Below are 9,368 nucleotides of genomic sequence, written 5' to 3' on the forward strand. Positions count from 1 at the left end.
TTTTATACAAGTCTATAGCAAAGACTATCAGAACATTAGCACCAACCACACAGAGCCCCCTGCTGGTGAAGAATAACACATGGCTGAATCAGAAAGGCTCTGAAGGTGTCTTGATATCCAACCATGCAAATATTTTCCTGCCATTGGAAAAAAATTATATAAATGATAAACTTAGTATAATCAAGCACTTCTACACTTTCAATAAATCTTTATTGTTCAACGTGATTCAAAAACCTTTCAAAAAAAATATCAGTGAAACAACTATGGTGAATGTGTGTTCATGAAATCAAGGAATGAGTCATAATCCCTGTTTGTATAACGGTGACTAACAACAACAGGAGTGACGAAGTGCATACCAAATATAACAAGAACTAAAGTGAGGGTGAATTGCAAATATTTAACTGAACAAAGTCAGTGGCAGAGTGTTTTAATAATAAAATAATAAATGTTTAAAGTGTGTCAGTTCAGTGATTATCAGTGAGACAAACAAATAAATTAGCATTCAATAAAATAAAACATACATGTTATTTAAATTGAATAAATAAAGTTATAAAATAAACATTAAAAGTACTTCTAACACCGACAGCTGCGACGAATCACACCCAGTACTGTTTAGTGTGCATCGCAGGTCTGTGGTGTTTGTGTTTGGGTAGATTATTCTGTTTGACGTAGCACGGGTCGTAATAATCCCACTCCAAAGCTGAAGCCAGAACCCCGTTAGACAGGCCGTCACTGTCTGCAGACAGAATCCGTAGGGACACTCCTGGAAAGAAATCACGAATGTTTAAAAGATCCCCTTGAGACACTTCATTAAATCCTAAAAAGAAAAATCCTGTTTATCACTACACTTAACAGACTAGTTCAAATATCTTCAAATAAACATAACCATTTTCCACAACCACATAATTGATTATTTAAATATATCTAACTGCTGGACAAGCTGCCTGTGAAACTGAAGTCAACACTGTAAATGAACTGAAGGATTCGGATTTCCACATCACTCTTGCATAAATCGATCTGCACGCTGAAGATCAAATATCTAAACAGAGTGGGACTTGAATTGCTCTGTGAGTGAAAGTGGTTCCTTTATGTCTTTCTTCTCTCTCATGAAATGGTTGATTTGTATTTTATTCTTGACAGATCGAAAAAGATAGTTAGCTAAATCTGTTACAAAGCACCTCTCCTCTTCTGAGAATAATGTTTTCTTTGTACACTGTCCCTGAATCAAATAAACTAATAAACTAAACTTTACCTAGCTGTTAGTATTTTAAGCTTTTGCAACCAACCATGACAATGCAAAGTAGACACGTTTCCAGGGAAATACTGTAGAGTGACTTATACTTTTGCATAGCATGCATTTATATCACAGATGACAAAATGTTTTGACTGGCTGTAAGAACAATTTGATCAGTTTTCCTGATTATTCTGGGGCTATGATACCAAACTTAAGCGGAAATTATGTTTCTATGTACCATTTCATGTGTTTACCAACAAACAAGTAGCATACATGATTTACAGTAGCCTCATTCGTCATTAAAAAGTACATCCAAATCAGGAGTTATACATTGAATATACATGGTCTGTTAGTGACAATAAGCTGGAGTGTAACTTGAAACCAGGGCTCACCTTGTTAACCACAAACTAAGACTAAATTAATTTTTTTAAATATATAAAATACAAGTTAAAGTCTTGAAGCAGTCATTTTTTATCAATGCTTAATAAGATGTCACTATAAACTGGTTGAACTACCTTCTACCTCCTAGTTCTTCACTGCCTTAAATCTGTGTGGATTATCAACACTGATGTACAAGCTCCATCGTACTGTTCCCCTCTTTCTTTTACATTTTGTCAGTTTGCTGCAGCAGTAAAACATTATTCATGAATGACGGCCACATTGACTACAGTGCAGCTGCCGCAGACTGAAGCATACCTGCACTGGCACCAAAGTCGCTGTCCAGTCCAGGACCCACTGCAGACGTGTTCACACAGGACGTCTCTAAAGGCACGTTGATGAACTCACACTCCATGTCCACTTTGTCAAACACGTGAACCGCAACACCCGGGCTCAGACCCGCCAGCCTGTCGTAAGTACTGCTGCGTTGAACGTGACCTCCATTTATTGTCTCCTGCTGCGAACAAAGCAAAACATAAAGACCTCAAATTTTGGACCAGGATTCAAATTGACTCTATGCCTCAAAGTGGATTTAGGTTCCTCGGTTGACATTAAGGTTGTGGTCTCTGGAGACCCAAAAACAGTGAGGAGAGCTTCTGCAACAGAGATGTCAGAGAGCATAAGTGAAAGCTGAGATGATTAATGAAAATTCACACTAATTTCTTTAGATTTACTAGAGTAAGTGTTAATATCTCTTCAAGATACAACATTTCTATTTTGACCACCACATTTGTGTATATTTAGGCAACAAAAGAAAAATGAAAATCAATGCTTTAACATTTAAAAATACAACAACTGTTTTGCTTCTGTTGACTATTCAGCATGATACAATAGGATTTGGTACCAGGCCAAGCTTACAGTTGCCCTGGGACAGCAGAACAACCTTTGCCCTCTGACCCCCGAATATGTTTATCCGGCCATGCGGTTGACTTTATCTTATATCAGTATCACTGGCCTAGAGTTTGGTCTTTGTTACAATCCGTTAGTAAGCCTAAAGAGTGGCTCACATTTAGGTTATTTTCGGCCGTTCCTGTTGAAGTTACTGAGTGGATATCCAACGAGCAAAAACTTCAAAATGTCCCTAACTTGAGTTACATGACCACTCACCGTTGGAGAGTTTGGCGGAACCAGGTTCACTCTGGTCTCAGCCTCTGAATCGCTGGACTGCGGCAACACTGGAGCACTTTTGCACCAGCCAGCTTTACTGACGCTGCAAGTCCGTGTTGAGCCAGAGGCCAGGTTCAGTCTTGGGGTGAACCCAGACGCGGTTGAAGTGGCCCGGATGGTGCTCGGCGCCCTCAGGGACCCTGAACCGGTGGCACCGTCTGGCCTCAGAAGCCGGATCATGTGATCCAGCCTGCTGGCCCTCTCCCTGGAAGAAGCCCGGGATGAGGTGACGGGATGTGGCAAGACGGGCTCCGATAGAGACATGTACGCTCTCCTCCCGTCGTGCAGCGGGGGGAAACCCGCATCGGATAGTCTTCTGACTCTGTGCAGGGTGGACTGTAAAAGCATCTGCTCTGTGTCCTCTCGCATGTGTCTGCTGTTCTTCTTTGACAGGATCAGAAACTTGTAGCCCAGAAACAGGCAATTCAGCAGCAGCAAAATGACCACAAAGGGTATGAGCAAAAGGACCACTATAGTTAGGTTTGTCACAGGGTAACCCTCAGGCAGATCTGTTGCTGTTGTCTGACTTATCTGCGACATTTCATCCCATAGAGGATATAAAAAAGGCTTTTTGGAGAATTGCTGATCTCAACTGAGATTTCACGTTGTGTCTGCATACACAGGTGGGCTGCTGTGTCAATCAATGTGGACTAGGCCTATGTGTTTGACAGTAGCTTATTTCCCCCCCCATCCAAAATCAACATGCCAGTCTGCTTCTCCAATGTAAACAGTCTCCAAATGAGTATGTTTTCTTTTAACACCCTTGACTTCATCATTGCAGACTGTCAGTGTTTGCAAAGGAAAGGCTTGCCGTGAGACGACGTTGAAAGGCAGCCGCATGGATTACAGATCAACAGGTGCGTCTTATTAAGTGTAAAAAGTCACCGCATGCAATGACCGCTAGATGGCAGTAGGTGGCCAGAATTCTGCATCACTGCCTCTATCTGCAGTGATGATTTCATGCTCTGAATTTTTTTTTTTTTGTTGGACTGCAATGTTCGATAGTTTTGCAAGTTAGTCCGTCCATACGGTTTTCTGAACTTTTGTATTCCACTAATAGAGTTTGCTGAGGACTTTTGAATATAGTTTATGTGTGACTTATAGTTCACATGTATGGTTTGCTGTGGATTTTTGTATTTTAAGAGGACTCGTGAGTCCACTTATATAGTTTGAGTTAGAGTTATGTGGTAAACCCACATAGGTTTATGTTGTCTTTTGTTGTCCATCTTTCTTTGCTGGTGGAACTCTACTTGACTACTTATTTGAGGACTTTTGTAGTATTTTTACATCGTTTACTGAGAACTTCCACCTTTTATACTTTACTTTTGTATTCCACCTATACAGTTTGTTTTTAAAGCTATCTTGCAACATATTTAGCGTGCTTGGAGATGTATTGCTGATTTTACTTTACAGGGACTTTAACTTAACTTTTTAAGTGGTTGAAATGTAAGGTTTGCACAAAGAGCACAGCACTAAGTTTAAAGTGAGTCAAAGAGTTCCACAAGGTTCATTGCTTGGACCGATCCTTTTTAGATACCCCATAAGCAAACTGGGAGTTATCTTTGTGCAACTCCCAGTCCACTTATTTATTATTTTTGAAGACTTTTGTCTTCTTATCTTTTGCAAAATATGAATGTTTCTGCTTGAAATAAACAGTGAAGATCCCAAGTTAAATTTCATTTTTTTCTTTATTTCCATGCTTTCAAACATGTCTCTATCAGGTAGTAATAATAGCACATCAATGCTGCAGAGTATATACAAACATTTCAAATAATTCAATAGAACATTTGACAGATGAATCTCTCTTAGAGACAATTTGTTTGCATTTTGTACACAAAGTAGGTCTTTGCACACAAGTACATTTTGCTATTGTAATAAATCAATGCAAAAGATCAGTCATATGAACACCATATAACTATATATAATAAAAAGGGTTTTTTTTCACATTTTTTTATACCGTTCAGGTTTAAGGAAGTCTATACAGACTTGAATAGCACACTGATATCCTGCTATAGGGTTGCAAGTATAACAGTACATGTAAGCTTTTCATTCAAGTGAAAGGCTGTAGAGTCAATGGACGCCCTCAGATACCAAAGACCCCATTCATTGATCTGACCTCTGTCCTCTCGTTTGGCATCGTAGTAGTTGTGCATCGTGCCTGCTGAGAGTCACCACCTATATAAGCTACAACTCACCAAAGCGCTGCCTGCCTTATCCAAACACAATAAGAGGTTGTGAGTGGTTGTGATTTTAGCACCTTGGGCAAGGCTGTGTTTGTAAATTGATAACAACATACACGCATGGTGAAGCTGCATTAGTAGATAAAGCGGGCTAGCACTGGCCTAGGCTGTGCTTAATGATCTCACGGGACTGTGGTGGGATCCTGTCAGGAAAGAGCACCTGGAACTCCACCACCAAGTCGCCTCGCTGGGAAGGGCTCTTGGGCAGGGGTAGACCTTCCCCCCTGAGTCGCCGTACAGCACCGGGTTTGATCACATCGCTGCATGGAAGAGGCATCATTCGGTTGTCGATTGTTGGGACGTTAACTGTGCAGCCGCAGAGAGCCTGGGGAGAAAAAGGAGGAGAAATTTAGTTATGTGGACGTGTTATATTTAGAAATAGTTTCATAATGGCTCCTGAGTTCTCTGACTGGGCAGAAGCACAACTTGGAACAATGAAAAAAAATCAATTAAATGCCAGGTCTTGAAATGTGTCAAGTTACATAACTGATAAATATGGAGCGTCTGCCTTTAAAAAAAGCACAGCCATTGTTCTGTGTTGTGTAACAAACCGGTGTTACAGATGTTAGAATCGCTGGCCTATTTTCTGCATGTGTGTGGGAGTTAAGTGCTTCAATGACTGAAAAGAGCCACAGGAAGATGGAGGAGCTCTTTGAAATGCCAGCCTCTGTGACTGCTGCCCTGCTAATCTGTGTGTGGGTTGGTTGAAGTGAGAGCCAGAGACATAGTGAGCCAAAAAACTGCCTCTCTGCCTGCCTTGTTAAGGCAGAGGAGTCTGCAGCACATATAGTGGTGGAGAGGGAGAGTGAAGTGTGATTCGTGGGGGCAGTCGGAGCTGAGTCTAAATTTAGCTCCTGCTCCATCGCCCTCTGCAGGGGCTGATGAGGTAACCGAGGTGTTGGCAGGCTGCTGCTGCTGTTCTGTTAGTGGGGGTCTGTTAGCCAATGGAAAACTCTGTACCCCAAACTGAACACTGCAATCTGTCCTAGGACTGCATTCAAAGACAGAAACCCTCCCTGATATTTGGCTTCTTTTTGGCTATGTCTTATTGACGCCTTTCTGAAATCGATCATTCCATCATTCCACAGTTATGTAAAAGATGGAAAGGGATGGTTGGACTCAAGCCTTTTTGTAAGTTGGTGTTAGCAGCTGATAAATTACATAGTATTTCTACTTATAGAGCAGCCCCATGTTTCGAAATAAATCATTCATGTTGTCAGGACTCTGTGGCTCAAACTCTTAAACCCAATTGACCCTTAACCTTGATGTCAATGAATCAAACTCACCTCTTTGAGGGTGATCTTTGCGGTGAAGACAATGTTGGAGCCCTCCCTCTTGTACTGTGTGTGCTCCTTGTCCCTGAGGATGAAGGTGATGTCTGCTGGGGTGCTGTTTGGCGTCTCGTCTCCCTCCCTGGGGAATGTGATCTTGGTCCCCGCCTTCCAGCCTTTCTTCACCACCACGTTCAGCACCTTGTCCTCAGATCGCATGCTACGCCCATCCGGGTTGAGGCGGCGCCGGTTGATCTTCACATGTTTGGTGCAGCCCTGCATCACCTCCTCCAGGGTCACCAGCAGGTCATGGACCATCTCTTTCCCCTGCAGCCGCCGCTGGCCTCTTCTTAGGCCGCCCTCACAGCCGGCGGACCCGCCCACGTGGGTGAAGGTGAAGCGTCTGAAGGGGTTGAAGAGCTCGTCCTCGCCCTCACCGTCTGGGCCGAAGAAGATGTCAAAGTGGTCGGAGCCGTGGAAGAAGGAGGAGAAGGTGGCATGGGGGTCACCATGGAAGTTATTGCGGAAAACGTTGCTTTGGCCTGACATTGACATCCTGCTTTTAAGGCCTATAGAGAAAAAGAGAAAGAAAACAAGTTGAGACAACATCTTTAAAAACTGCTTTATTCCACTCTTTCTAGAAAGTTGAATTAAAATCAGTCTAAGGAGTTTTGAGGAAAACTCTTTCATTGCTCCCTGAATAATTCATCAGCCTCACAGCTGTTTATGCCAAACATATCTGATTTAATTGGAGTGAAAGTGTTTTAGTCGTGATCCTCCCTCTGCACATTATTATTTTGCCTTGATGAAGACATGAATAATTAATGTACCAGCCTTTGCTTTAGTAATTATCCTTCTGGCAGCAACTATTTGAGCTGTTTAACTCGTTTAAATGAACAGTTTCTCACCTTCTTCTCCAAACTGGTCATAGATGCTTCTCTTCTTGGGGTCAGTGAGGATCTCATAGGCCTCTGCAATCTCTTTGAACTTGTCCTCTGCGTCGGCGTCGCTGTTCTTGTCGGGGTGGAACTTGAGGGCCATCTTCCTGTAGGCCTTCTTGATCTCATCTTCGTTGGAATCAGGGGAGACGCCCAGGACTTTGTAGAAGTCTTTGCCTGTTGGTTTTATTGACAGGCAGGGCGTGTCCTGCTCTGACTTGGTACCTTCCTGTTGGAAGAAAGAACAAAAAAGCATTAGACCATTTTGCTTTTCATGAATGCATTCATAAAAAAAAGAAAAGAAAGTTGCATAGACATCCTCAGTGCAAAATGGCTGCTTATGAATAACTTAAAATCCTATAATTATATTAATCCCCTTAAGCACATGAAATACAGTTGCATGGTTCATATACTGGGCATCCTTTTCACACATTGATGCTCAGTTGCTATTAATATGCACAAATTCAGCCCTCCAGCAGGGACACTCTGTGGGAAAACACCCTTATCTCTGTGCTGCTGCAGATCATGCATTGCATTTTATAAGCTGATGCTGAACACAACGTGAGAGGGTGAAGTGGTGTGTTGGGGAATCGTGAGAGGGGGAAAAAGACTTCCCCCCAACGACTGAGATTCTCTGCAGCGATTGGCTGAACGCCTATCTTGCACGTGAATGAACACATAGCCGGAGAAATCAGTCAATAATGAATAATAAACACTGCTTCAGGTCTGCCAGTTTAATTATATAACAAACATGTATTTGTATTTAGTTATATACAACTTATTCTGGACATTTTCAACTTTATGTCTTTGACTATTCGACTAGTATTTAAACGTTTGTTAATAAAAAGAAAAAAAAAAAGAATAAATCAGTTTAAAAGAAGAAATAAAACTTGTACTTACCGCTGATGAAGAAGATCCCGAGCTGTCACCTCGATGCATAACTCGCACTTTGCACTTGACATTGACATTTTTGTGCTTGACACCGAACTGAGTCCAGATGAGAACCATGTTTGCTGCTTCAAGTTCAAGTTTGTTGTTTAGTTTTGGGCTAAGTGTCGCTGTCCAGTCGCGCTTGGTGCTGAAATCTCTTTGCTATATTGCGCCGGGCTCTTCGTCCGTCTTGCCTGAGCTCTCCTCGCCTCTCTCTTATATACCGCCGCTGCAGCTCCTCTACTATCCGCTCACCCACCCACGCAGCGTGACAGAGCTTTCCCCGGGCCCGCCCATTTCCTCACGCGCGGCAGGGGATACCGGTGTCCTCACTTGTTCTCCGCGAGAGGCCATTGGTGCTCCGGCGATGATCACGCGGATGTTGCAGCCTTCTTCTCCATCTCGGGGCAGGTTTCCGGAGTTCTTGAAGGCAGGGCTAAGCAGACAGTCACGACACAGAAGCAGAGAGTTTTTTTTCTTCACAGACAGACAGAACAGAACAGAACAACCAGACATATTAGAAAAAAAAAAAAAAAAAAGATTCAGCTGGCTGCCCAGACAACCTCCAGGCAGACACTTGTGAAGTGATGGAGCCCATGTCCCTTAAGTGGCTGTCTGTTCATCTTAAGGACACGACATGGACCCACAAGGTTTGAATATTAATGTTACAAAAACACTGCTGTGGATGAGAGGATGCATGGACTTAAACTACCTTTTATTTTAATGTATCCACAGGGTCACTTAAGGAGAGCTATTTTCAGCAATGATTCAACAGTGGTACCCAAGTGCCAATGTAAACTGGGAGATGTGGAGGAGCTGTGAAGACTTAAATGATCAATAAGTGTTTGCATAACACAGTCTGCACAGTTGAATGCATCTAAAGATAGCACCAGCAAAGGTGTCAGTATATTATCTTTCACTTTGCCCAAATTAAAGTGAGTAGTAATGCATTTGAAATCTTACTCAGGTGAAAACAGAAGGACTTTCAAGAAGATGTACTTCAAGTATTTAAAAGCTAAAGTAGCCTCCTCTTAATGCAAAATAGCCCTGGTAACTATTCAATCAATCCATCCATCAATCTGTATTTGTATTGCGCAAATTTATCACAAATATGATCTCAAGACACACAAAAAAGAACAAGTCCAAACCT

General features: G+C 42.2%; 2 protein-coding genes across 3 annotated transcripts; both read right to left on the reverse strand.

Annotated features, from left to right (window-relative positions):
- Nucleotides 1-188: 188 nt before the first annotated feature.
- Nucleotides 189-3,813, reverse strand: hwa (huluwa). 2 transcript variants are annotated; one of them, XM_020653365.3, is made up of 3 exons: nt 2,780-3,813; nt 1,931-2,126; nt 189-763 (listed from the first exon to the last, which is right to left on the reverse strand). In XM_020653365.3, the coding sequence occupies exons 1-3, from the start codon at nt 3,377-3,379 to the stop codon at nt 597-599; spliced, it is 963 nt and encodes a 320-aa protein (XP_020509021.2). In that variant the 5' UTR covers nt 3,380-3,813; the 3' UTR covers nt 189-596. The 2 variants fall into 2 exon arrangements, with proteins under 2 accessions (XP_020509021.2, XP_020509020.2); XM_020653364.3 differs by having other exon boundaries at nt 1,931-2,129; nt 2,780-3,808.
- Nucleotides 3,814-4,508: 695 nt separating this feature from the next.
- zgc:122979 (uncharacterized protein LOC641576 homolog) lies at nt 4,509-8,423 on the reverse strand. The gene is made up of 4 exons (XM_020653334.3): nt 8,189-8,423; nt 7,259-7,517; nt 6,366-6,919; nt 4,509-5,404 (listed from the first exon to the last, which is right to left on the reverse strand). The coding sequence occupies exons 1-4, from the start codon at nt 8,294-8,296 to the stop codon at nt 5,171-5,173; spliced, it is 1,155 nt and encodes a 384-aa protein (XP_020508990.1). The 5' UTR covers nt 8,297-8,423; the 3' UTR covers nt 4,509-5,170.
- Nucleotides 8,424-9,368: the final 945 nt, after the last annotated feature.

Source organism: Labrus bergylta, chromosome 17, assembly GCF_963930695.1.
Source record: "Labrus bergylta chromosome 17, fLabBer1.1, whole genome shotgun sequence".
NCBI classification, from domain to species: Eukaryota; Metazoa; Chordata; class Actinopteri; order Labriformes; family Labridae; genus Labrus; species Labrus bergylta.

Coding starts and splice junctions, on each gene's coding strand:
- hwa (XM_020653364.3), bottom strand. CDS start 3,379: ATGTCGCAGATAAGTCAGACAACAGCAACAGATCTGCCTGAGGGTTAC. Junction 2,130..2,779: donor TTCCGCCAAACTCTCCAACG/GTGAGTGGTCAT, acceptor CTTTGTTCGCAG/CAGGAGACAATAAATGGAGG. Junction 764..1,930: donor CGACTTTGGTGCCAGTGCAG/GTATGCTTCAGT, acceptor ATTTCTTTCCAG/GAGTGTCCCTACGGATTCTG.
- zgc:122979 (XM_020653334.3), bottom strand. CDS start 8,296: ATGGTTCTCATCTGGACTCAGTTCGGTGTCAAGCACAAAAATGTCAAT. Junction 7,518..8,188: donor CGGGATCTTCTTCATCAGCG/GTAAGTACAAGT, acceptor TTCTTCCAACAG/GAAGGTACCAAGTCAGAGCA. Junction 6,920..7,258: donor TGACCAGTTTGGAGAAGAAG/GTGAGAAACTGT, acceptor TTTTCTCTATAG/GCCTTAAAAGCAGGATGTCA.